The following is a 27,484-nucleotide window of genomic DNA, read 5'->3' on the forward strand; positions in this document are numbered from 1 at the left end:
AGGAAAAATTTCTTTACTGAAAGAGTGGTGAAACATTGGAACAGGCTGCCCAGGGAAGTGGTTGAGTCCCCATCCCTGGAGGTATTTAAAAGACGTGTAGATGAGGCGCTTAGGGACATGGTTTAGTGGGCATGGTGGTGTTTGGTTGATGGTTGGACTCGATAACCTTAGAGGTCTTTTCCAACCTTAATGATTCTATGATTCTAAGAAAATGTACACAGACACACACAAACACAATAAATAAGACAGGAGAACTAGTGACAACCGACATGGAGAAGGCTGAGGTACTCAAAAAATTTTTTTTCTGAGGTTTCACTGGGAATCGCTCTTCCCACATCTCTCAAGTCTCTGAACATCAAGGCAGGGACTGGGGGAACAAAGTCCCTCCCATCATAGGAGAAGATCAGGTTTAAGACCCCTGAGGAACCTGAACATACAGAAGTCCATGGGACCTGATGAGATGCATCCCAGGGTCCTGAGGGAACTGGCAGATGTTGCTAAGCCACTCTCCATCATATTTGAAAAATGGCAGTCAGGCAAATTCCCCAGTGAGTGCAGAAAAGGGAGTATCACAGCCATTTTTAAAAAAGGGTAAAAAGGAGGACCCTGGGAACTACCGACCAGTCAGCCTCACCTCAGTGCACAATAAGATCATGGAGCAGGTCCTCCCGGAAGTTATGTCAAAACATGGAAGATAGAGGTGATCAGAGACAGCCAACATGGCTTCACCAAGGGCAAATCATGCCTGACTAATCTAGTGGCCTTCCACAATGGATTGACTGCACCAGTGGACAAGCGAAGAGTTACTGATATCATGTACCTTGACTTCTGTAAGGCCTTTGATACTGTCCCGCACAACATTCTTCTCTCTCCACTAAACTGGAGATAGATGGGTTTGATGGATGGACTGTTAGATAGTTAAGGAATTGGCTGGATGGTCATGTGCAGAGTTACGGTGAACGACTCAATGTCGAGGAAGTCAGTAACAAGTGGTGTCCCTCAAGGATCCATACTGGGACCAATACTGTTTAATGTCTTCATCAATGACATAGATAGTGGGATTGAGTGCACCCTCAGCAAGTTTGCAGATGACAGCAAGCTGAGTGGTGCAGTTGATTCGCTAGAGGCAAGAGATACCATCCAGAGGGACCGTGACAGACTTGAGGAGTGGGCCCATGTGAACCTCATGAGGTGGCACAAAACTGGACACAGTATTCCAGGTTTGGCCTCTCTAGTGTCAAATAGAGGGGCATAATCACTTCTTTCAGCATTCTGGCTGCACCCTTGCTATACCCTTGCTTTGAATGACAGCCCCAACAGCCAGTGAGTCAGATGTTGTCCACATCTGTCACAGGATCAGGTTTTTCATATCTTTCAGTGTCTGGTTATCTTCTGTGTTGTGTTAATACAGATATTAATGAGTGTGCATTGGATCCTGATATTTGCTCCAATGGAATTTGTGAAAACTTACGTGGCAGCTATCGTTGTAACTGTAACAGTGGCTATGAGCCTGATCCTTCTGGAAGGAATTGTGTGGGTAAGTTGCTCGATTTTTTTATTATTGTTGAATAATTCATCACTATCTTGATCCTAATTTGAATTGACAGAATTTAGGTTGCAAGACATCTGCTTCTTAAAGCTATAATGAAAATGCAAAAAATCTCTAACGATACTGCTTTTCTCAATCACTGCATAGCTAATATTCTCACTGGTGTATTTTTCTCTTATTGGTGGGGGAGTATTACTGTTTGGGAAGTGTAAGCAGGAGATATCATTGCAGGTTAGGAATGAATTTTCTCAAAAGCATGGATCGGTTTGTGTTATAATTTAATATATAACATTTGTCAAGACCCCCTAAAATGTGTCCCTTTCAAGGCTGGATGATTATTTGTCAAGAGCTGAAGGTCATGATTTTGCATAATAAAATGTAACAGATGGCTGTCATTATCATAATGAATGATAACTGGTGGCCTGTCTACACAACCTCTGTGGTATGCAATAATCATGATGTCCCCGAGTTACACCAGTGCAGCAGAATGGATTGCTGCATGCTTAGTCGTCTAATTTCTGAAAGCTTCAGCTCATGAAGGAAGCAATGACCCACTCTTAGGATTTCACAAATCATGTCTGAACAGTGGGCTCAAGTGTAACAGCTATTCTTTTATTCTTCAGAATTTCAGGTCACCAGTATGCAGGAGTGATTTGCTTCAGAAACTTTTAATTGTCATTTGTAGTTTGGTTTAGGTTTATACCAGACTGTTGTTGCAGTACCTCGACACATTTTCTGCAAGTGTTTAGGAATACCCAACAGAAGATACCTATGTTATACGTTTCACTCTCTGTCTGATTAATTTTATTATTCATGGTCATACATGAAATTCAGTATTTTTTTTCTTTTGGGAATTCTTACATCCAAAAAACCTGTATTATATCACAGGTACATTGTACAGTAATATCGCTTATAGTCCTGTTATAGTCCTGTAATTTTAAACAGAAAACTGAAGTTTGTTTGTAATAAAAGCTAATGGAAATCTATCTGAAACCATTAGAAAGTCTTAAGTATCATCCTACCATCTGATGTGTTTATTTTGGGGAATTACTGCTCTCTAGACTTAAAGTTTTACTGACCTATCACTGGTATTTGTGGTCAACAAAACCCCACCATTTTTGGTAGGGAAAACTTGGACTATATAACTGTGGTATAATTTTAGTACCAAACATTCCTACCTAGTGATGTAAAGCAAACACAAAGTAATAAAAGTGTTTCTTTTCATCTGCTTGACTTAAGGAATTTTACAGCTAGTTTCTTTCTAAAGGCCCTAAATATGACCTTTTGGCAGGAAAGGAACTGCTGCAGAAAACTGTTGGTGGTTTTTTAAAATACTTCATGTAATATTCCTTTTCCAAATGGATTTTATGGCAGGGGATTTTATTTATCTTGTTTATTTATCTTTACACTTGGGATTATGTAAGTGCTAGTATAGGTATATGTCTGTTTAATTATTTAAATAAAAATACAGCATACTGACTGTGAGGATGCATTTATTCTTAGATAGGAGAATTTTTGCACAAAAGAATTTAATTATGAACACTCAAAGGGTTGAAATGTTTTAATTAATGGTACAGATTATGAGCTGCCAGGAAATAAAAACGGTCATCATACAGAATGCAGACAGTATTTTTGTCAGTTTTAAGTGTTTTTAGAGCATAAGCTATATCGTTCTGTGTTTTTACACAATAGATTACAGTCCAAATCTGAAGTTATTCTGTGAGATTCTAAGGAAATAATACGTTCGTAACAATGCTAGTTTAGGTTAAAAGATTGCACAACAAGCTCAAAATTAAAGTCTATTGCTCGTGAAAACGCCAAATTCCAAATCCATCCTCCTTTACTTAGTTAAAATCAGATGAGGTTAGATTAAGGACAGGTTAGTTTAGAAGAGCTTCTTTACAGCTGCCAAACTTAAATCTCAGATTCGTCATCTGGGGAAATTCAGACTTTATTGTCTGAATCCTGAATTGTCTGCATAAAGGAGTTTATAAACATAGCTTGCATATAAGCATAGCTTGCAAAATCTAATGTGGTTGGGAAAGCAAAAGCCTCCAGATTGTAATTATATGGCATTCTTGTTTTTTCTTCTTTATTTTTAAACTTAAACTCTCTAAAAAATCTAGTTGATTTAAGATTTCAGTTGCAGTGTTAAGTTTTGGAAATCAAGCAGTCAAAATATAGGAGACACCCTGAAGCAGCATGAAGTGTCGGGTTTATCATGGCTTGTCCTGTCAGTATTCTTCTATAAGCTTAAGTATTTGTGACATGTGATGGGCATTAAAGGAAAAAAGCTTAAAATTATACATTTTTTTCTTTTTAAAAAACAATAGGGCAATGAGGAGGATTGATTGCTTTTTATTAGCTTTATTTGCAGTTAATATAAGAGGAGTTCAGGGAGTGATGTTAATTTATGGTTTTTTCCTATTCAGTGTGTTTGACATCCTAGTCTTAATCACAGGGGGTTTTTTTAATACAATATACCTCTGAAGGGGAGGTACACGTGTACTCTTGAGATGTCTGCCATACGTGAACTGTACAATTTAGATTTTAACACACATGTTCACTTCATGGACAACAAAATCAATTTTTGCCCATAAAACAGGATTAGAACAGTAATCTAGCATACTGTTATTTGTGTGTTTAAAAAAAAATTAAAATGCTGGTTTCAAAGCAAATAGACCTTTGTGAAGTTGTTATGGTGATACAGTCGTACAATTGACAAAGATCCCAAGGTCATTCAGGAAAACATAATTATTATCTTAAGACTAACCATGAGCTATTTTTAGAGCCTGCTAATGAAAAACTTTAAAAGCAGAACAGAATTTTTGGTAATAAGAATCTGAAAATGAATTAGAGTTTTGAAACTGAGAATTGGCATTTCTCCTTGCTCAGTCACTGTTGTAGAAAACTGCATATCCAGCAACCTAATTGTTGCTGTAGAAAGCAACAGGGGCTACTTGTGGAGGTGAAGGCATCTCATGGCATTTGCACTCATTGGTATGTCTAACTCATCTTTTTGCAGACATTGATGAATGTTCAGTGAACGGGCTGCTGTGCGATAACGGGCTCTGTCGAAACACCCCTGGAAGTTACAGCTGCACTTGTCCAAAGGGTTATGTGTTCAGCACTGAGACAGACACATGTGAAGGTGAAAAATCTGCAAGTTGTGTTAATTGTATTGCTTATTAAAGCTAATTAAAACATTAGCTATTAAAACATTAAAGCTAAACGATCCCAAAAGATTCAGAATGGTGACGAGGAAAAGAGAACTAAGATGTTGCATATATCATTGCATTCCTTTTGTAATTTCTCTGCAATATTTTTTAGTGTGTCGGGTCTTGCCATTGAATTTCTTTCAAAGTAATCAGTTCATTTTTTTATATTAAAATATTGTCATTTCCTTAGATAAAACATTTTTAAGCTGGAATAAAGGGGAATATGTGCTTCCCTTTGGTCATGTAGCGGGGACACCTAGTCTGTCGTTTAGGTAAATGCGTCTATTTTGATCCCAGAGTCTTTTCTTTCTTTTCTTCCTTCAGTCTGTGGTGGTAGTTAATTCTAGATCAAATTCTGGTATTTGTGATGCTTTATGTGATGTTTGAATTCCAGAATCTGGATATTACTGCCTGGTATGTACTAAAATTGTCCTTTATTTTTACAGTATAATCAAAATCGCTTTCTTACATTACTAATGAACACAGATGTTAGATCAATGAAAATGTTACATAGCAGAAACTAATGAGAAGTTTTAATTATTAAAAAAAATAAAGGCTGTACAAAAAAAGTCAAAAGAGAAGCATTAACTTTTGTCTCAATTTTTAATGAGTATTCAGAGTAGTAGAATTTTACTGTTCTTTTGCATTTCTTTTATTTGGTTCCATGGTCCGTAAATCTCAGTATTTGTTATCATTAGAAAGTTTTTATAGTAAATAGTCTTGCATTTGAGTGAGTGATGAGGAAGCTATAATCCTTTGTTATGGAATACCTATTATGTGAATAAATGCCATCAACCAGATTTGTCTGAAGCAGTGGAAGACATTATTGTCCTCAGCTGCTTGTTATTACTGATCAGACAGAAGTTACTGCCATACAGCTAAACAAACACATAGAAAGGAAGGTGGAAGCACTCTGTAAACCATTCTTGCTGTGTAAGATCAGTCAGGTTAACTTAAACCATTTCCTCAGCAGAATATACTGAACGGGCTAACTTTGCGCTGAAGCAGGTGAGGAGCACTCGTGTTCTTTGCCAGTTTTCAGCAGAGTGGAAGCAAGCAACATGGCAGGGCAATAGTGTTTTGAATGTCTCCAACTGTTTGGAAAGTGAACATATGTTTACATTCAAAACATCTCATGAAATGGTTTGAATTCTGGTAGTATCAAATCATTCACCTCTTCACCCTTTCTGTTCAAAAGTAATTATGTTCCTTTATATTTTAGTACATGTGTGTTTCAGAGGTCACTTTTAAAAGTTGAAATTTCTTCTCTCCCTGTATGTTACAAATTAGTAGCACTTGTTCAGATTAGGGCTTTTCTTATATCATACCCCCATGGATTTATAGTGCTCTCTCTGCTAAGTTGTCTCAATGCCTAGTATCTATCCACAGTGTTCAGGTGAAATTTATTCTTCAGGGTCTGTCTATATGTTTAGTTTCCATGCACTGAAAGATTTCTAGCTGTGAAAATAGCTTACTGTGTGTCCTTAATGTGCATGTTCCTTAAGGAATCTCCTAGACAGAAAAACTGAAATCGTATGGTAAAGGGAGATGTTCATTACCAAGATGAAAAGGCCATCAACTTCAGAGGATAACACTGACCAAAAGATAGATGAATGAGATGTGAGAATGAAAAAAACCTAGCTGAAATTATTGAAATAAAATGTATCTCGATTTTCAAATATAACACATGAATTTGTTTTTTAATGGTAGTAATAGTAATATAAACGCTCAAAATAAGGATTTGACAACAACAACAACAAGAACAACAAAGTGGTTTCATGGTTGCACTGAGCAACCACAGCCTTAGGAAAAAAGTGACCTTTTCTGTCTTCTGGACATCCTTATCATCATTGCGGTGTGTTTTCTCTTGTGCTAGAAGAAGTTTGAGGATCATGATATAGTGAACCAAATCTGGGAGTCCCTAATCTTAGTTTTTTTGTGAAGGGGGTGTGTGAGTGGAGAATAGCTTGAGGGAGAGTTTATCTGGAGTGGAAATGAATTTACTAGTTCATTTGAATTAATAGTTCATTGAGGAGAGGTTGACTTCTTTAGATAGAATTGCCAGCTGATATTGACTGCAAAACCGTAGTGTCAAAAAAAAAGTTACAGTTAAGATAAAATAGAATTTACAGGAAAGTATATGAAGAGAAGATACTAGCAGAAATCCAAATGGCATGCATGTCCCCTCTTAATGGCACCTTAGCGCATTTTTCTAAGGAATGTGACCACTTTTAGGTTTCATCTAAGGGAATTAATTAGGTGCATTCCCCAAATTACAGTTTATGAATCAATTCTAAAAGCATGAGTAAAGAACCAGTATGATTTATTCAAACTAACACGTTATAGTGCCTCTGACAGACATCTAGTAATACAGGAAGTGAGGTATTTCACAACTCGAGTCAACCTGAGCATGAGGTAGAAAATGCACACACACTTTATTTAAGCAGGTTGTTATGTAAATTAAAAGATATTCTATTGTGAAAGAATAATTACTGAGATGATCATTCAAGCTCATTAAGTAAGGCTGTTTGGGTTTCTGTTTGGTGGGTTTGGTGATATTTTAATTAATGCATTTAATCTCATTTTTTTAACTTTTTTTTAGATATTCATAAAAGAATGTGCATCTGTACGTGTTTGCAATATTTGTACTGTGGCTCCTGCAAAGACTAATGAAAGAGTATTATTTGATATTCCAAAAGATTCTAAAAAAGGATAGATCTGTCCCTGTCTCATCTCCCTTTCGTGGTGGTCGTCAGGTTTAGCCTGTTACTGAAAAGGAGGATATTTTGCCATTTTGTAGACTAACAGTGGCTGTGCTTCTCTTGGCTGTATTTCATAATCCTGTATGTCTGCTGAACTCTGAGCAATGAGCTTGTGATTGGGCATGAATGTTGCAGTAATATTTAAAATAATAAAACTTCCTGTTAATGGAAGAAAAAAAATCCTGTTTTCTCATTTGGGAAAAAAAAAAACAACGAACAACTGATCATTAACTAAAACTTCAGATTTCTATGAGTATTTCCTTTCTCAACATAGTTTAGCGTACTCACCCTAAAATACTTCTCATTTTTTATTGTCTGTACAGCAGAATCTGAAGGGTTTTCAGTTTCTTTCAATATTGTTGTCTACATTAACTTACATACATAGGTCACGAAGGATCTGTCATCTTCATCTTTAATATCATAGATTGGTGTTTAAATTTAGCTGATCAGGTAAAAAAGCTGATCAAGAGGGGTTTGGCATAAAACTGTCTATAAAAATTATTAAATGTATTACATTTTTTCTAATGTTGAGTGGGTTGGCAGTAGAGGAATAAATTAATCTCTTTCTGTCCAAATTCTGTTTTCAAAGAAACACTACGTAATTTGGTTTGGAGTTACAAGTTCACTAGTTGTAAAAAACCTCTATAGTCAAAAGCTTTGTATTGTGCTCTGAAAATGCTCTGATGCTTATTACTCACCAGTATATTTTTAATTAATATAACTCTCATCAGTAACTGCGAAGAAAGAACAAAACCCTTCAGTGTTTTCATTTATAGTTCAACTGAAATTTTTTATCAATTTGTTGTGGGGAGTTGGGGAGTTGTTTGAGGCTCCAGAGTCTGTGAAAGTTGAGATTTTTACAACAAGCTTTGTGGTTTAGATTGTGTTTCCAGTGACATAACTAGTTAAATGTAAACCAGATGTGCTTTGAAGTTCATTTCCAGGCATGTACAGTGGACTGTTTCAATTTTTGTTCCTCTGACATTTACAATGTACACTCACTTTACTTAAGGAAAAAAAATGTTTTTAAAAAAAACCCCTGATAAGTATTTTCATACATAGTGGCTTTTATTTTAAAATATAAAACAGTATTAAAATCAATTTGGTTTCCTGCTCACTCTTGTTAAAATTATCATTTAATATTATTGTAAGAAGGTATATGGAAACAATTTTTGGAGTTTGTTTACATTGTGCACATGATACTTTTTCTCCTGATTCGGCAGAGCACTAATGCTGAAGTGCATTCATCCTTTATTTATTTTTTTTCCTGAATGGTGGTTTTGGGGAGTAGTCAATGCAATATTATAAACCTGCTAATACTCAAAAAGCATTGGTTTTGTTTTTTGTTTCTTTTGTTTGTTTGTTTCTTTTTTCCTAGCATAGTGCTGAAGCATGTCAAATGCAGAAAGTAACAAACTGTTTTTTTCAGGATTAGAGGCCTAGAGCATAGTCACAAGATCGTTTTAGAAACAACCAGAAGTTAATGCCTCCAGATAGGCGTACCCTAATCCTCCGTGAAAGCTGCTCTCCTTCTTTCTACTCCGTAGACAGAAATGGGATGAGTATTCCTTCACCTGCATCAAGGCACAGTGAAATGAGGAGGAGTCTGGTTCTGTGATACATCTTCCCTTACCCCCGCTCTTGGCAACCAGCTTCTGCCATTCTCATCCCAGAAGGTGGAAAGTGACTATTTGTCTGTGGGATCAGTGAGGGACTGGCACTGGCACTTGAGAAGCATAGAAACTGAGACTGGGAGAAAAAGGAGGAAGAAGGGTGAAAGGGGAACATTCCCTGCAGACAGCAGCAACCTTGGCAGATCAAGTCAGCTGTTTTGCCAAGGAACATGTTTGATGCAGACTTGAGTGAGGATTTAGACTAGATCGTCTGACTTTGGCTTGAAATGGACAGGCAGTTATCCCAGTCTAGAAAGTGTTCGGCTCTGACGGTGGTGTGTCACCTTCCTCTTCTTCCCCATTTTTGGTGACCTGTATGTTCAGTTTGAGTCTTTTTCTCTCCTTTCACTGTCTTTGGGCAGAGAATGAAGAACATGGCCCATGAAATCAAGAGAGCTGCTTCACTCTTCGTAAACTGTTGAACTTCAGATGTTTTGGCCCCTCCGTCTCCACTTACTCACTTATCTTTGGTTGTAGTTTCAGGGACACTGACTTCCAGGTGTGGCACTCAACTATTTTTTATTAGGTTTGGGTTTCTTGTTAACTCTGAAAACCCGAAATACAAGATGTGTTTTCCTAGAAGAAAATTGATTGCAAACCTAACTTGCTAAGTATCAGAGAGAATTAAAGATAGGCACGATAACCTGATATTACATCTATAAATGTGAAGTATTTTAAGTTTCATGCATTTTTTTATATTCTGAATATGATTGAAGTGATGTTTTGGATAGTGGCAACTATCTGCTTAATACAGTGTTTTGTCTTGCACATTGGTTGTGTATGTGCAGACCTGTGTGTGGTTGGACTGCCAGCTGTTAAAACCATGTGACACTTCACATGAAAATCACCTGTTTTCAGCTACAAATATCTTCAGCAGACTTCAAGCACTTGACCTGTAATTTTCTTCACTGGGTGTCTGAGTCAGACTAGATTTTAATTTTGCCTTTAAAAAAATTCAGACAAAACTTTTTGTTTGTTTCCGAGAACATGTTGATTTGTGTATTTAGAAACATGCAAACCATGTGACCTTTTCTTTTAAAAGCTGTTGCTCCTCTATGCTGTTGGAGCTTGAAATTTCTTGAGTAGTTTTTGTGTCAGGATGGTGCCTCTTTACTCTGGAAATGTGCTCAGATGTGGCCAAGTTGTAAGTCTCATTTTGCATGTGCTCAGAGGAGACTACTGTCCAAAAGCCCCAAAGATTCTGTGGCACAGATCATGGGAACTTTTCTGAAGTCCCATCTTACCTAAAGGCAGGGAAGAGCACTTGCAACTGACTGGACAGAGAATCATATCTGGATAAAAGCAAAGACATAAATGCAGAGACTGATCAAAGATCGCCCTGACCCACAACAGAGCAACTATACAACATTACTTTCCAAAAATACTCTCTGAATCCCCAACAGTTGTGGTTCGGGGACTTCTGGCACCAGAAGTAGGATCTTTACCTTATACAGACCTTGGTGAATTTATCTTTCATGAACTTGTCCAGACTGCCATTGATTAATGCAAGCTTTCAGCATCCTAGGGCAAGGATTTCCAATTTCTCTTCCTGTTGGGTAAAGAACCATTTCTTTACTTGTTTTGCTACCAGCCAGCTTCATTGGATGTCCCTTTGTTCTTGGACTTTAAGAGACAGTGAACATTTGATGCCTTTGACAGGGAGAAACTATATATAGCTTAAATTTAGTTAATTTGTCCCATCTTTTCCATTTTTCTCATTTTTTTAAAGCTAGCCAAACTGCTGAAAGCAAGATGACAGATGGAAAGGAAGAAAAAGTGTATCTTTCTCCAAGAGAATTTCTATAGAGAATTATTTGACACACAGTACATATTTAAGATGACTTCTTTGTCTCAGTGTGATCTGTTTCTAATTGTGGGAACCAGATACTTGGTTTCTCTGCAAAAGCAGCAGAGACTACTCTCCACTACCAGGTATTGGTGGCTGGGGAGAGAGCAGAAGGCAAGGGAGGCAGGGAGCATACCTTGGATAATAAAACCTTAGGTAATAAAGTGTGAAAGTATTTACAGGGAGGAGAAGGGGTGCAGAGCAGATAAATGTCGGTGCGCTCTCCAGATTGCCAGCTCAGATACAGAGGGACTTAGAGCTTGCTCTGTCAGAACAAACTGGCTTTCTAGATCTGCTTGATTACCTCTGTACTGCACTTCCCAGCACATCAAGTCAGTACATGAGCAGTGCCAGACGCGGCCTGGCCCTACCTGCTCATACACTGTGCTGTACTCTCCATAATGAGCTGGCTCAGAACCCAACCTGAGACAACACGACCAACTGCGTCTAAGCAGGCTGTTTGCAGAGAAACATGGAAACTCTGCCTAATGCCCTACAGGACTATCAGCCCATAGTAGGATGCGGCTTACCAGCTTGGGCACTGCCGACGCAGTTAGCCCAGTACAGCCAGCCATCGAAGCTGTGTGGGTGTGTTCATGTAACACACTGTCTTGACCTGATAAGGCCTCCTAGATTTTATATCTCTGCATCTGTGTATGATTAATGTGTAAACTGGGTAATCCACAAGTTTAAGAGTAAACTTCACAAATGTAAAGCTCTGTTGCTATTCGAAAACTTGCTGGCATTCAAGGACAAGTCCTATTTGCTCTTTGTAGGTAATTCCATTAAGTAAAGGGACTGTGAAAATTGGCTTTTAAATTAAGTGCTTGCTTTTGGCATGAAGAGAGAGATCACAGTTTCCTAAGTTTACCGATTTCTGGGCATTTTCCAGCTCTCTTTTTTCTTTCTTTTTTATTTTATTAATATATACATAATTTGGTGAGTATTTTAAACATACCCCAGAAGATCATGAAAGAATACTTGTCTAGTGAAATGAAGGCTTGATGCATCATAATATGTCAAATAGCAAATGGTACATTTTTCATGACTTCTAAAAATAAGGAAGATATTTTAATTTGTCTTGAAAATGATCTATTGATGCTATTAATGTTTCCAGTGCTTAACTAGGTACAGTATTAATTTGTAATTAATTTAAATCAGGCTATTTTAGTTTATGGATATGACATTATTCCTCAAGCACTACTAGCAAATATAAGCAAGCACTAAACAGTTTTATTTCTGACCCACCGAAGGAACTGTCTGCTTGGATTAGAATGTATGGCTTGATTCAGGACCCAAATCAAAAAATGCAATTGGTTGAGTTCAGGAGGAAATGGTGGATATGCATCTGCAATTGTTCTTTGAAAGAATTTGCTAGTATTGTTTTAACCTTAAAACTGATTTCACTTAAAAAAAAAAATCAGCGAATAATACTGTCTGCAGGGGTCCTATTCTTACATGTGAACAGGCTTAAAAAACTCACAGGGGTAATAAATAGAAGGAGTTAGGGGCTAGAGGGAAGTACCATTTACAGTATTCCAGTTTCAACTCCTATTTCTTGAATGCTTTCCAGAACTAGAGAATTGCAGCCAGCATTGTAATATTTTGCTTCTGACAGGGTTTTCTTAATTCTTCCAAAGCCTCATGGAGCCATAAATGACAGAAACAATAAGGCCTTTGTTTGTGCACTGCGTATTGTGGCTGGGAATGCATTGCATTCTGTGAAAAAAGAGTTTTATTTTCTCACAGGACAGTTATAATTGATGCTGGAAAACTTTATAGTCCAAGTTGTTGGAAATTACTGTCTTTGTAGAAAAGAGCCTTTTAATTAACACTTTCAAAATACGTGCTCCTATACACATGCACATACATGCTACCTGTCTGTCCCTGTATCTTTTGAATGTCATGCTGGGGGAGGGGGGGGGGGGGGGAAAATATACCAGGCAGTCTTGGCAAATCATGGTCCACAGCAGCATTTATACTGTATAATATTTTCCAGAAGCACATCGTAGTTCTAACAGTGTCTTTTGTTTCTGGATTATAGATGTAAATGAATGTGAAAGCAGCCCATGTGTCAATGGTGCCTGCAGGAACAATCTTGGATCTTTCAATTGTGAATGTTCACCTGGCAGCAAGTTGGACTCTACAGGACTGATATGCATTGGTGGGTATTTCTTCCTGTTACTTTCCCTTTTTCTTACTAACTTGAAAAACATTGATCATATTGATTAATTAAGCAAGAAAATAATGCATTTGGTTAATTTCCTCATGATAGCAGACGACATGTCTAGTTCTGTAGGTGAGACCAAACAAACGTACTAATTTGATTGCTTCCATGGGAGCAGGAACAAACTGAGAGAAACATAATTCATGAGGATGTCCAAACTATGGTGAAAGTGGTGAAATGCAGGTATTGATTGGTGGGAGAGAGTGGGGATGTCTTCTTATTAATAGGAATTATCTTGTCCTTTGGGAGAATGAGAATATGAGTAAAGCTCATATTCTATAAAGGTGATTAGTCTGGTAGTTGAGAAACTGTAAAGCAGAAATGCCCACTCAGTCCTTTGGCCACTTTTAAATCTGAGACAAGAAAGCAAGTAAAGTGGAGGAACATCTACTCAAATAGTGATAGGAAAACACGTGGCTTCTAGGGTTCAGGACATTCTTCATAAACTGTGAAGACTGACTTTCCTAGCTATAAGGAAATGTTAATGGATTTTGCATTATAGCACAATCTCATACTTCACCTCTTTTGTAGGAAGCTGTTAAAGTTGAGTAAGACAGATCTGAGTTTGTCAGGATCCCTGCCCCTGGAGCAGAAACATGAGTATTGTCTTGGTTTTATATATATACACGCACAAAATACATATATATATAAAAATAAATTAATGTTAGCATCCTTTGAGGATTCTGTTGCATCGAAAAAAAGCAGAGCACTGCACAGATTTTATTGGAGCTAGCAGCAACACTTGTCTGCAAGATGTCATTGGCATTATCTTTGGAAGCCATTCATTAATGTTTTTTTTCTTGCCTTTCCAAGAAAACTCAAAGGATTGGAGACATCTGTACTTCTCAGGTGATCGCAAGCTGCCATTGTTTCATGTTAGGATATGTGGGATAAATGGGATTGGAGTGTCATTAATAACTTTAAATGTTCCTTTTATTTTAACCTGGATTTGTCGCGTGTTCTTGATTCAACTTTCCTGCCTTGCCAGGATTTTCCTAAGATAGGAAATTGAATGCAAAGACTCAAGTTTCCATTTAATGATGGAGTCTGCCTATGCCTTACTATGTTTTTTAAGTGAATGTTACTTTTGTGCCTAAGCCGTCTCTTAGATTTCCTTGTAGCATCACCAGCCAGTAAAGTTTAGTATTGCTTTTGTTCTTTATTACATTGTGCTAATTTCACACTAAACTGTGCTTTTTTGTACTGCTTATTTTTAATCTTGTTGTGTTCTCACATCCAAAGATGCTACAAGTTCACTAAGGGCCTGATTATAACAATGATCTGGATTTACTTTGCAAATGGTTTCTGTTGGAATATTTACAGTGTGAGGTCCCATTTGCCCTGAATATTAGTGATAAGTAACATAAAACATAAACAAAAAAATCCCCCTGAATAGTCAGATAAAAAGTGAAGAATAGGAGCCACCTATATACTGTGAGCCTAATCATTAATGTTTTACGTTGACCAAAATCGTGTCAGGGAGGGTTTTCTGTACTCTCACATAGGTGAGGATGTTAGGACAGAAGGGTCAGAAGTACAGCTAATGCAAGACATACAGATTTATACTGTCAGAGCCCAGTTGTATGTTTTTCTACCTTGGCAAAATTTCCATTGGAATTGGTAGGGATGAGAGGAGGGCAGACTGGATTATTGAAAAGTGAGTAAGGGGTTGGAAGTTATAGGTAGTTTACTGTGTGAAAAACTTGCAAATGCTCGTGTTGAATGTATGCCATTTTATATCTCTACAGTAGAGCAAGTTGTTTTTTCCCACTACCACTGCAGTGAGAGACTTGTATATTAAATGTATTTGCTCTAATTTCTTTAGTGGTTTGCCCCTGTAAAGCATTCCTGTAGCATCAGATATGAAAAGCATATGCCAAAACATAAATGTATCGCTCAAATAGTGTGGTGTTTTGAGAATGAGTTGTATTCTTCATAAGAATGATCAAAGTTAGGTAATGTCAGATTCTGACCCCTCTCTAGTTTTTCTTTAATTTCAAATTTGCTCTGATGTCAGAACCAGAATCAGTCCTACGTTATAAAAGTAAGTTTTTCTTTCTTTCTTTCATGATGATGATTAAAGTTATTGAACATAAAAATAGCACAAAATTTTTAAGTAGAAGCACGACAACAATGTTAGGATAAGAAAGGATTAACATAACCACTGTTAATTTTATTTTTACAATTTATTGCTCCAATGTTTTTGTTGCTACTTGGTCTTATTGCTGATTTTCACTGTCTTGTGGACTCAGGTCGTGTATGGCACGTTAGACTGATTTTATATGGAGAAGCTATGACAGAAGACTTCAGTCTGTCAGTTCCTCTAGCTCTTTTGCTCAGTCTGCTCAGCCTCAAGGCTGAAGAACCAGGTGGCTTGAACCATTTGCATCCATATTACCTGTAGAAATTGAGCACAGATGGGAGTAATTTATGTCTTTCTGTGAGCTTTCCTGGGTAGAGAAGAAATGACTTGCTCAAATTACAGTCAGAATTCAAGTCACAACATTTGTGCTCAAATTTAAGCTCAAACCTCCAGCAGATGAGGGTTGTTAGTTCAGCAGTTACAATAAAAGCAACCAAAACCAGCAAAAATGTTGACATATTTTGCATTTATTTCACTTGCACACTGACAGTGTTTGCAATATTGAGGCTTCACTCTTAGAGGAAAAAAGTGGAATTGTTTTTGAAATACATCTGTTGGTGGTACAAGTGTTGCATTGCTATTTTGGTAATTGCTCATACAGTAGGGATACTGTGATCTGTGCTTTTTGAAATATGCACTTAATATATGCTTTTTATGCATGTTTTAGTCAAGATTTGTGGAATTCGTACAGTGCACAATAAGCAGGCTGCCATCTGCCTGTAGTATGCATATATTCTTCAAGTCAGAATCAGAGATGCAAGCAACAGAAAGAATGCTTTGATGCTGGATAATAACTTTCACCAAAGTGAAAGTCACAGTGACTGCCCATTGTAGATTTCATCTGGACAAGAGAGATTATGTAAAATAAAGGAAATTTAACTCATAGCCTGAAAAAGACAAGACAAGCAGACTTTGGCAGGATAATGTAGATGCAGCTCGTGTGAGAAAAGTCACCTGCTAATTTGTATAGTTTAAATCATTTTTGAGATGTTAGTTTGATTTTTCCATCCTGTAAAGTTGGCTACTAAAAATAAATAATATTGAGCTCAAGAAACTTCTAGTGAATAAAGCAATGGAAGCATTTACATTTTGATAACATAAAGCAGAGACATCAACACATGGGCAGCAAAGAGCAGCTAAAGAACCTATATTCCCTCCCCCCTTGTTGGTCCCTGAATTTGGGACATATGATGACCAGGGACATGCCCATCCCATGACTGGGTAAGAGCCGACCCAGCTAACGACTGTCCAGGTTTTGTCTTTGGTCTTGTTATGTTAACCCAAGTCTTGACTGTTAGCTAAAGGCTGATCAAGGTGTGGAAAAGATGCCTTTTCCACTCTTCTGTACCCCTAGTTGGTTTGTGCAGTTGTTTAAGCGTGGTGTTCTGCCCCATGTGTTTGAGATCAACATTAACCTAAATAATACAACTGTTTTACACTTAACTGTTAATGAAGTATGTTGCCCAGTTTCTAGGGCTGATTCTAGTCACATTCTTGGGCCAATTTTTTTCCTGTTACTTTAGCCAAAGAAGTGTTGTGCTCTCTGTGGTCTACATAATTGTATAACATGACAATTTTGTAGAAAAGTTGAAGTTGTTTGAAAAATATAAGCTATTTTTATATAGCTTATATTATTATTATTCTATCCTAAGTGCATTGCTCCTAAATATGAGGTATTGGTAGTACTGACCAACAGCGCCTAATAGGTGGTCTGGCTTTTTGTACATATAATATATGTAAATCTTAAAGCCAAATCCTATTCCTCTTTCATTAGTCATCTCATTAAATTCATCTGGGCCACTTGCTTAGATTTGAACTCTGAGTATGCACATGCATTTAAACTCTACACAGCTGACCTCCCAATCTGGGTTAGATCTTTACAGACTGCTTTTGCGATCTGATCACAAAGGTTGTTGCCTGCTTCAAGAAATTTTATACCATTTGAGTGTAACATTGTAAAGGTACTAAGCAAAGGTGCTGTAGGTACAACTTTTAAAGTATGTAAACTGATTTAGGATCTAACTGACATTTTAAAAAATGGCTTGGGTGCTGAAAGCATAGATTTTAAGACTTGAAGATTTGGGTACCTAAAAGAGAATTTCAGAGGATTTCAGGCAGCAGAGAAAACACTTGTGGCTGAAAACCTCCCCTCTGCTCAGTGGCTATCTATCCTGGGCTGCCGTCAGGAGGTGCTGCCTGACGTGGCTGGGCACTTGCTGGAATGGGTTTGCCCTGAGCTGGTCTGGGTTCCCAGCGTGGCCATCCAGTTTGTGATTCAGGAGCTGGGTGTGCTGGGGCTGAGCCCTCAGGAGCAGAGAGTGGAGTATAACCTAACAGGCATGTTCAAAGCATAGCTAATGCATCAGCAGAACCAGACCGCTCAAAGAATATAGCACACCCCTATCCCCCACATTTTTGTCTTTTTTTCCTTCCTGACAACCTTGAAGGTTCACTGAGTGAGAGAAAGGCAAGAGCACTTGGATTTCATAACCCAGTGGTTCAGGCAGGCAGCTGGAAGGGGGAGTCCCAGGTTGTGATCCCTGCTTTTGTTATAACTTGTGTATTTTAGATGGGTAAGTCACTAGATAAAATAAATAAATAAATCCACTGTAGTATCTGGAGGATGTCTGCTAGCTGTGGGACCTGGGCTATAAAATGCACGCAATAGTGTGCTCTATTGCTCACTTTTAGTGATAGTGCTATTTCTTTCCACCACTTCTGAACTAAACTGTGTACAGAATGACTCTGATGGAAGGTTTTCTTTTAAAAGAAAGCCTGCACTCCCTTGGTACTCTTGTCTACTGGTGGCATGAACATGGCATGCCAGCTCTTTTTGCTGTGACAATTCCATCTTGTTTTCTATTCCACTGCAGATAGCCTCAAGGGGACTTGCTGGCTTAACATCCAAGACAGTCGCTGTGAAGTCAACATCAATGGTGCTACGCTGAAATCTGAATGCTGTGCTACCTTAGGAGCAGCTTGGGGCAGCCCATGTGAGCGATGTGAATTAGGTATGCTCTTATATCCTGCATCTTTCGGGAGAAGAGAGGAAGTACCACTATATAGATTCTCATCATTTTCTGTGTAGAAACAAACAAACAGACAACACAAAAAACCTATGAAATGAAGTTGTTTTATTTAGCATCACTTGTAATCTCCACCATCAGAGATCATTCTAATAACTTTGAAGTTACCAGGAAATAACATGTGAATAAATCTTTCAATAATTACATATGTTTCATCTCCACAGGGACTGTGCATTGGGGTAGGGAAGTAAGGACTACAATAATAAAGTGAAATATCTGGTAAAAGTCTTGATGGCTTTCTATGGTGCGGACTGTTGACACTTTTTCCAGCTGTTTTCAAACACATAGTTTATGTACAATTACTGATTGCAGAATAGTACTACTATTAGATTACAGGGCTAGGTCTGGAAGTTGGAAGCAGGAATCCTAACTGTGTGCTCTAGTTTGTGGAAAAAATACTGTGCCGCATTCTCCCCATAAGGTTTGAATAATGCCACTTGCAGCTGAACCAGTGTCAGGACATTTTAGCCTTTCATTTTTAATTGGAACAATAACTGTGGGCACATGTATCCCATCTAACAAGCATGGTGCAAACAACATCTGACAGAGCTCTGAACTGTGCAGTGCAACATCAAGCAAAGATACTACTTTGGACTCCAGAAAGCAGCATGGTCAGGTTAGACTGGTAAAAGTAATGAAAAACTAACTGATCTAGAGATCAGATTAGATCTGATCTAATTAGCTCAGACTGGATACATTTGGCCATTTAATTTCCTATTCTCTAATTAGTTAAATTTCAGCAAGCTTTCATATCACTACATCATGCTACATTTTACATGCATATCCTAAAATAATGTCATTGCTCAGATCCTTTGTTAAGCTGCAGTGGAAGAAAAGCCTTTAGTGATAACTGGCATCACTAAAGCTTTAAATCTTCAGGCAACTTTACAGGAAATTTACCTTTCAGCAACATCTGAGTGCAGAGATTGATATGATTAGATGCTGAGCATTCTGGTCTCCATTAAGGAAAGCACATGAGAAAGTAATTGTCTAAGATTTAATTTCCTCAGCTATTCACTTGTTTTAAGTAATGCGTGAATCAGTACTTTTCTTGATTGAGGCTAAAGCACTCACCACCTTATACAGTCAAATTATTAGAGAATTCCAAAGATCCGTTTATTTTTGAATTATTTACTCCTATATTTCTGTCATTCTGAAGCAGTGATACATCTTTCTGGCTTGATTCCAGACACAGCTTGCTCAAGAGGATTTGCCAGAGTGATGGGTGTTACCTGTGAAGGTGAAGTTTTTGCTTCTTACTCAAGATGTCACTTTTTTTCCTTTGAAAATGACATAAAAGGGGGTTTATTATGTTGTTGTTTTTGTCAGGCATAATCATATTGACCTTAGATGAATGCCTTCACAAACAGTTCCTGACTGTTGGGAAGTGTTATGTTACACTGTTTGTTGGAGAATATCAAAATGGTAAAAAGAGAATGGAACTGCTCCTTCAAAATACGTTTAATCCCTTCAGTTTTTTCTTTCTCTCAGCCATATCCATCATCTTGTCTTAGAGAAGAGAATGTGGAATCTTAGTGCCCTATGACTTGAAGATCTTGCAAGAGTCCCTTGAGACTGAGCCAGATGCTTGTTTAGAACAGTGTTCAGACCCCAATACAGTATGGATGAAAGCCTCTCTCTTTCTTTCATGTAGCTTAAATTCTCAGTAAAACTGTAGCTGTCTCCTTCGAGTTAGCATATAACTCAACTCTTTGTTTCCCCAACAGATGTAAATGAGTGTCACGTTTTCCCGGGGGTTTGTCCCAACGGGCGGTGTGTTAACAGCAGAGGCTCATTTCACTGTGAGTGCCCTGAAGGACTGACGCTGGATGGAACAGGGCGAGTGTGTTTAGGTAAGAGTGCGCTCAACTCTGCCAGCTTTTTAGCTGCGTCCAACAGTTGTCCAAAGTTACTCTCAAAGGGGTGTGAAAGGATGTTTGGTTTGTTTCTGAATTCCTCTGAAAACAGTTAAGCGTACGTTTTAGTTTATGCCTGCTTAGATATCAAATGCCTGTGCCAGTTCAGGGAAGAGCTGTTAATCCCTTGGGGGAATATGAATGTTTGTGTTAGGATTTGTTTTGCCCACAATGCAGTAAACAGGTTTTGCTAGAGTGCTACCCTTACTCTGACTCCCGTTCACAAACAGAAATGTCTGACTCGCCAGGAGCTAGATGATAAGCAGTCAGCTGGTCAGCCAGAAGCTTGTAATGCAGAGTGAACGGTGCTTTTCTCTATTGCTATCTAGTCATTTTGTGGAACTTGGATACTACCTTGTAGCACGAATATGCTGTTGCAAATTGGTCTGCCTGAGAGTAATCAAAATGAGTGTAGATAAAAATAAGGCTTCATCTTTGTTGTACAGATTAGTGTCTTCTACTGAGAAAACATGATGTGCATGAAGACATACATTTCTCTAGGAAAGACTTCAGGTATAAAAAATACTGAACCCCTGTGTAAGTTCAAGAAAACAGAAGTATCCTGTAGCAGGTATAGTTAGTGTTATTAAACTGCATCTTTAGAAATCAGTGGTCAGAGATGAAAAAAGATAAAGTCAGGGTACTGGATGTTTAGAATAGATTCTGGAATCCATATTAATTTTTCTTACCAGTTCTAAGGACTGTAAAAATATGATTACTGACAGCACTGATTTCTTTTAAGAATATACTGCAGCAGAACAAGAAAAAAAAAATTTCAGCCCTTGCTTCATGTCAAGGATTTTCCTACTCTAACCTTTATTTTTTTATTTCAACAGTGTTCTCTTTCCTCAAGCAGATTCAAATTTAAGCAAACACTTTTGCTTTAATTGCACTATGCCTTACCAATAGCTGATACAAACAGTTACCAGGTTGTGGGTTTTTTTAATGTGAATGTAATTCTAGGGATATTTATTAAAATAAGCAGAATTTTGAAATGAAGCAGATTTGTTCAATCAGTATAAATGTCTCAGAAAAAAGAAGCAATTCAAAACCAAGTCTGCCCAGATGCACGTATCTGTTGCGGTTGTGCGTACCATATGCAGTTAGTAATTCTGTTGCCAGTCACTGGCATCTGTGGCCATCAACCCTGTATTATTTCTCAATGAGAAATTTGGTAAGAGGTGTGAATTTAATTGTGGTTGATAGATATAATGAAAAGTTGGAACAAAGGAGCCGTTTTCAGGCAAGACACAGGATTCCTTTACCCTCAAAGCCATGTTTCCTTTTCTTATTATAATGAAAAAATGACCTTTTATATTACAAGATATGTGCCTTCTATGCTACACAAGCACTGTGCACTATATCGTGTATTTCTGAAATACGTTTATTTCCTGCAGGATCCACTACAGTGATTTTAGTGCAAACAAATATTTATTAGCAGTATGTTTGCTGAATCGCTGGAAATGAAAGTAAATGTGATCTTGATGGGGAATAGTTTGCAGGAAACCATGAGTATTCTTTGAATAATTTCCACTTCTTATACTTGCTTCTAAATTGTTTAACTTCGCATGTGCATAGGGTAAATATATATTGTAAATCTGTACAATGTTGAAGGGCTTGTATGGAAAACAGTTCAGCAGCTCATCTGTGTTATTTTTAGACCTTGCGTCTTCTCCAAAGCTTTTTGTGCTAAGCATTTAAGTGTTCTGTTAGGTTTGCTAAAGCCTAACTTCCAGTCCATACCATATGAAACATAAATGCTTATATTTATCCTGAAAATACAGCTTGACCTCCAGTCCATTTCAGTCATGTCAGGATGCTCTAGAATATATCCAGAAGTTATTTTATCAGACACAGTGTGTCCTTGTGATCTTCCTTACACACTGAAAATAACTCTCTTTTCCTGGAGACCATTAAGCTACCAATACATTTCTGTATCACAGACATCTTCTCTAGCACTGCTGTAATTGATACTGTCCATTTCCCATTATTGGTATTATTTGCCAGATTTTTGGAATTTGGGCATAGAAATTCTCCTATGTTGTAGAAATTAGCATGTGGAGACTTAACAACCCATTTTTTATACTAATTTTATATTTTAACAAATACTAAATTTTTTTCTAAAAATTTTAAACTATTATTCTTTGCTGAAATACAAATAGGTGAAAAGTGTGGAATGTACTGATGCTTTCAAATGGGTTATTATTGTTATTTTTTACTGTCTGTGAGAGATAGCAAAGCTGATTTTTTCTGTGTACAGACCAGTGCGTGGTACATTTCCTGACAGTTGGGTATGCAAGTACAGATTCTGACCGCACACTTGGTTGATCTGTCTTTTGGTTGACCTACTTTTCTGCAAGTGGGACCCTTGAGTCTAACCCTAGTTCATTTTTCTGGAAACCATATTGTTTTCTCCTGCTAACTGGTGTTAAAGTAAGCCTAACAATGGTCAGCAATTTTTTTTTTTTTATTCCTTGTATTATTAAATTAATTTAATATATAAACATAGGTAGGAATATTTTTTTTTACCATGAATGCAGGTCAATTTGTAAATGAGAATACCTGATAGAGTAAAGAAATACATGTCTCTGTCCTATCAAATACACATAGAAACCTAAAAAGCACAATCACGTCAAAATAATGGTATATCTTGATATTGGGAGACAGCAAAAGAAATGCTCGTACTTTTATGTGGTACAACAGAGATCCAGAAACTTAACTATGGTGCAACTATAGCAACTTCAAATGGTTGAACGTTGTGCAGAAGTGTAGAGTCTTGAGCAGAAATCTGTCTCCCAGAAACTGAGCCTCACATGTACTCATGCCTCAGAAATAGGTTCTTCTAAAAACAGAAAACTTTAGCAAAGGGTAAAATGCCTATTTGTTGTTGTAAAATGAGCAGATATTCGCATGGAGCAATGCTACCTGAAATGGGATGAAGATGAGTGCATTCAGTCTGTGCCTGGCAAGTTTCGTATGGATGCCTGCTGCTGTGCTGTGGGGGCTGCCTGGGGCTCCGACTGCGAGGAGTGTCCTAAGCCTGGCACCAAAGAATATGAGGCTCTGTGCCCCAGAGGCCCTGGCTTTTCCAACAGGGGAGATATTCTAACTGGCAGGCCATTTTACAAAGGTAAGGGTTCATTCTTGGATCTAAAAATGAATTACAGGTACATGTGGGTGAATATTCTAAGAAAATGCTAGGATTTGTGTCTATGTTTGCTATGTACTTGAGATGTGAGATGTTATAAAGGTGTTTGCCTGAAAGAGCTGACCTTACAGGTGGGAAACTCTCTGCTTGCATGGTGCTCAAGAGTGTTACAGGAGCCTAAAAGGAAAAGGTGCAAAGTTTGAATTTGGTAAGGAGAAAAAGGAAATAACTATGACAGGACTGAAGGGAGGGGAGCTCTGAATGATGAGAATAACAGAAAAAGTGCAAAGGTAGTGCTTTGCAGTTCACTGGGGGTCGGATGAAGTTCCATAAGGTCAGGGAGTTAAGATGTAAACGTAAAATATTACTAAAATTTGGCCAGGGTTCTCTGAAAGAGAGACTGAAGAAGGATGGGTTCTTTCTGTGGTTTGCAGAATTAATAAGTGATTAAAAGGGAAGGGTGTCTCTTGCATTAAAATTACGAGGGCGATGATAATGAGGAGCTGCAGTGATAAAGAAATAAATAAAAGCCTTTTGTCCAGTTTTTACTAGCTTCACCTCCTGTAGAGCAAAAGGAAAACTGAAGAGGCTGGAAAATGTTAAGAAACCAGATCTGAGATATTTTAGGTGACTGAGATCTGAGAAGAAAAACTGTAAATTTCTGTGTGCAGAAGCTGAGGTGATCCAGAAATGTTTTAGTATTTTATTTATTTTTAAAAGGATGTATTCTGAAGCATTTGTGTTGAGTTGCTTGAGAAAACTTTAACAGATTGGACCTCTGCTTCACCATAAAGAAGCTCTGATTTTCAGGAGTTACTATTCTCAGGCAAAGCTCTGAGCGTTCAATGGTGATTTACTAAACAAATAAGGAATTTAATAATAATAATAATGATAATAATAAATTGTTTATTTTTATTAAATTTATTTAATTAGAAATAATAAATTCTTGATTAGTTAATAATAATAAAATCTTGTCCACTCCAAGATTTTTGTAAGGTTTTGCTTCTTGTTTCTGCTTTTGTATTTGGACCACACTTTTCTTCCATTCTCACTAATACGTAGGAGATAGAAGTTTGTTTCATCAAAGATGATTCTCAGGTAAGGACATTAATCCAGCAAATTATATCATAGAGCATAAGAAAAGCTCAGTAAGTTTGTAAATGCTGTTGGGGGGGTGCATATGACAGAGGCTGACACATGAAACACCTTTACTTGTCCTGTGCAAGATCCTTTAACAGGCTGTGTTATCCAGCTGTCCAGCAAAATGCATTTAGAAGAGGTGAAACATTTCATTTGATATTCTACAAAAGAAAAATCACCCTTTTCTAAACTGAGCTCCAGATATCACTCTGGCAATCTCAACTTAAAAAAAAAAAAAAATCAACCAGGTAATAGTTACATCTTTTACAAGCTGGCTTAGGAACACCACGAATATTCATTGTGTTAGAAAGCAAAACAGAGCACAATACACATATTGGCATCATGGGCAAAAGAGTCTCAACTCGGCGAATTTCACTGAATTTGGTTGATTGCCAATTAACATAAACTTTTAATTACTGGTTTGGGTATTGAGAAGCAAAGAAAGCATAAACAATTCAACAGGTAGGGAAACATCTTTTCTCCTCTACTCCCAGGCTTGGCTTCAGCCCCGCACCTTTCCTCCACCCTTCCTGGTGTCCGGCCCCTGCTAGTCCCATGGATGAGGCAGTAGGCAGCACAGGGCCTTGAGGACACTGCGACGGTTTCTCTTTGTCACCCCTTGTTGTTTAGTCTTTTCTTTTGCTGCTCCTTCCTTCTTACTCATTTCCTGTACCCTGGCATGGGCTCCACCAATGGACAGAGACCCTCAGGGGTGTTCCTGCTCCAGCATGGGTTGTCCACAGCCCATGCTCCTTCAGGATGTCCCAGACCCAGTGTGGGTCACTCATGTACTGTAGTCCCTGGGGGGTGTACCTGCCCCAGCATGGATCACTCACAGGTCATGGTCCCTCAGGGATCTCCATACCCCATCAGGGGTTGCATGTGGGTCACAATCCCTCAGAGGTGTCTCTGCCCCAACATGCATCCCCCGTGGGCCACTGTCCCTCAGGGTGTTCCTGCCTCTGCTTGGGTCACCTATAGGCCACAGTCCCTCAGGCGTGTCCCTGCCCTGGCATGGGTCACCCACAGCTGCAGTCCCTCAAGGGTATCCCTGCCTTGGTGTGGGTCTTCCACAGGCTGCGGTTCGTCAGGGGTGTCTCTGCCCTGACATAGGTCCTCCAGGGGTGGCAGTTCCTCAGGGGTTTCTCCTCGGACATGGGGTTCTGCCTTCCAAGAGCGCATCTCCAGTTGTGTCTCCAACAATGTCCTGCTTGCCTCCTCCATTTCATTTTTCCATTCTCCTAACCTGTGTAGGAGGCAGCCATCCCTCCAGTCCCCAGCAACCCAAACCCTGCCTTTTATGCCCAGTGCAATTGGTAAGAAGGAACAGGAAATTCCCATTAATTTTACCTATATTTGTGCTTAAGAATGCTCTTTTCTTTTGTTTTTATATCATAGATATCAATGAATGTAAAGTGTTCCCTGGTATGTGCATGAATGGTAAATGCAGAAACACAATTGGAAGTTTCAAATGTAGATGTAACAGTGGGTTTACTTTAGATATGGAGGAAAGAAACTGTACAGGTAAGTCTTGCATTTTCCCCACTTTTTCCTAGAATCATAAAATAGTCCAGGTTGAAAGGGACCTCAAAAGATCATCTGCTCCAACCTTTTGTGGGAAAGGGAGCCTAGATGAGATGATCTAGCACCCTGTCCATCTTGAAAACATCCAGTGATGGGGACTCTACCACATCCCTGGGGCATTTTAAAGGAACTTGCACTTGTTGCATAGCTTGGTGATCTGGAAACTTAATGTCATTCATTTCCTCCAGTTCTAAGAGCTTAATCTTTGGACAAAATGGCCAACTGTCTTAAGTTTCCCTTTAAGAAATTGATTCTTTAATAAATGTAACAATTCTTCTTGTACACATACATTAGGAATTTTTTAAATTGGTGTTAAAGATGCTCAGGTCATGCTCTGTCAGTACAACCTGAAAAATCAATAAGGATCACCAGCGAAGCCAAGTTCAGTGTTTTAACATACAGATTAACTTAATTTACGTTCCTTACTCTCTGGTCATTGTATTACCAAATGAATTTAGAGACTCCACTGCAAATTAATTTTCATTTGGCTTTGATAGCCAAGCACACACAGAGGCACCTCTTCTGACATCAGTGCAACATTAACTCAAGAAGACATGTGCATTTAATGTAATAGTTCAATATTTTGTTATTTACTGTCTGGAAAAACTGAAACAGAAGTTAAGCTTGATAGTTTTCTGGTTATGAGAACCTGGATGCCTGCATTGTGGGTGGCTCTGTGCAGAAAATGAAGGAAGTTTTGTTATACCACACAGGTGTCTGTGAGTGAGTCTGAGTAATATGAAGTGTGGGTGGTAAGGCACGTGAACTGAGGTTGGTCTGGATGTTAATGTTGCCCTAACTGGTGATTTCCTTGTTTTTATAGTGATTGCATTGATGAGAAATGCATTTAACAAATTTTATTTCTAAACTAACAAGAATAGGTCAGAAAACTTCTCCCTGCAAAAGCTTTTTTTGGTTCTGTTTTTGATTGAAAGCTTGTTCTGATGAAAATGTTCCATGGAGCAGCTGTAGAGAACCAGGTTTTATTAAATGGAAGATCTTTTTTTTGTTTTAAATAAGCAGCAAAATGTCTTACAAAGCCTGCAGGAGGCCAGATACTCTGTAACATCCCAGGTCCACCACATGGGTTACCATCTGACATCTCCACACATCTGTGTGTGAGGACTGCACTGTCTTCACCTGGCAGAAACCTGGCCATGGGGAGTGACACAGAGGCCAAAGAGACTCTTGC

The 27,484-nt window shown here is 38.2% G+C and overlaps 1 protein-coding gene across 1 annotated transcript in view; it reads left to right on the top strand.

Moving 5' to 3' along the window:
• FBN2 (fibrillin 2) overlaps nt 1-27,484 on the top strand; it is a 205,879-nt gene that overhangs the window by 116,098 nt on the left and 62,297 nt on the right. The window contains exons 21-28 of the mRNA XM_019471859.1: nt 1,412-1,537; nt 4,575-4,700; nt 13,093-13,212; nt 18,292-18,429; nt 19,694-19,744; nt 20,232-20,357; nt 23,323-23,550; nt 26,107-26,232. Of these exons, the coding sequence (XP_019327404.1) occupies nt 1,412-1,537; nt 4,575-4,700; nt 13,093-13,212; nt 18,292-18,429; nt 19,694-19,744; nt 20,232-20,357; nt 23,323-23,550; nt 26,107-26,232 (1,041 nt within the window). The remainder of the gene's footprint in view (nt 1-1,411; nt 1,538-4,574; nt 4,701-13,092; nt 13,213-18,291; nt 18,430-19,693; nt 19,745-20,231; nt 20,358-23,322; nt 23,551-26,106; nt 26,233-27,484) is intronic.

This window comes from Aptenodytes forsteri, unplaced genomic scaffold (genome assembly GCF_000699145.1).
Source record: "Aptenodytes forsteri isolate BGI_AS27 unplaced genomic scaffold, ASM69914v1 Scaffold402, whole genome shotgun sequence".
Taxonomy (NCBI): Eukaryota; Metazoa; Chordata; class Aves; order Sphenisciformes; family Spheniscidae; genus Aptenodytes; species Aptenodytes forsteri.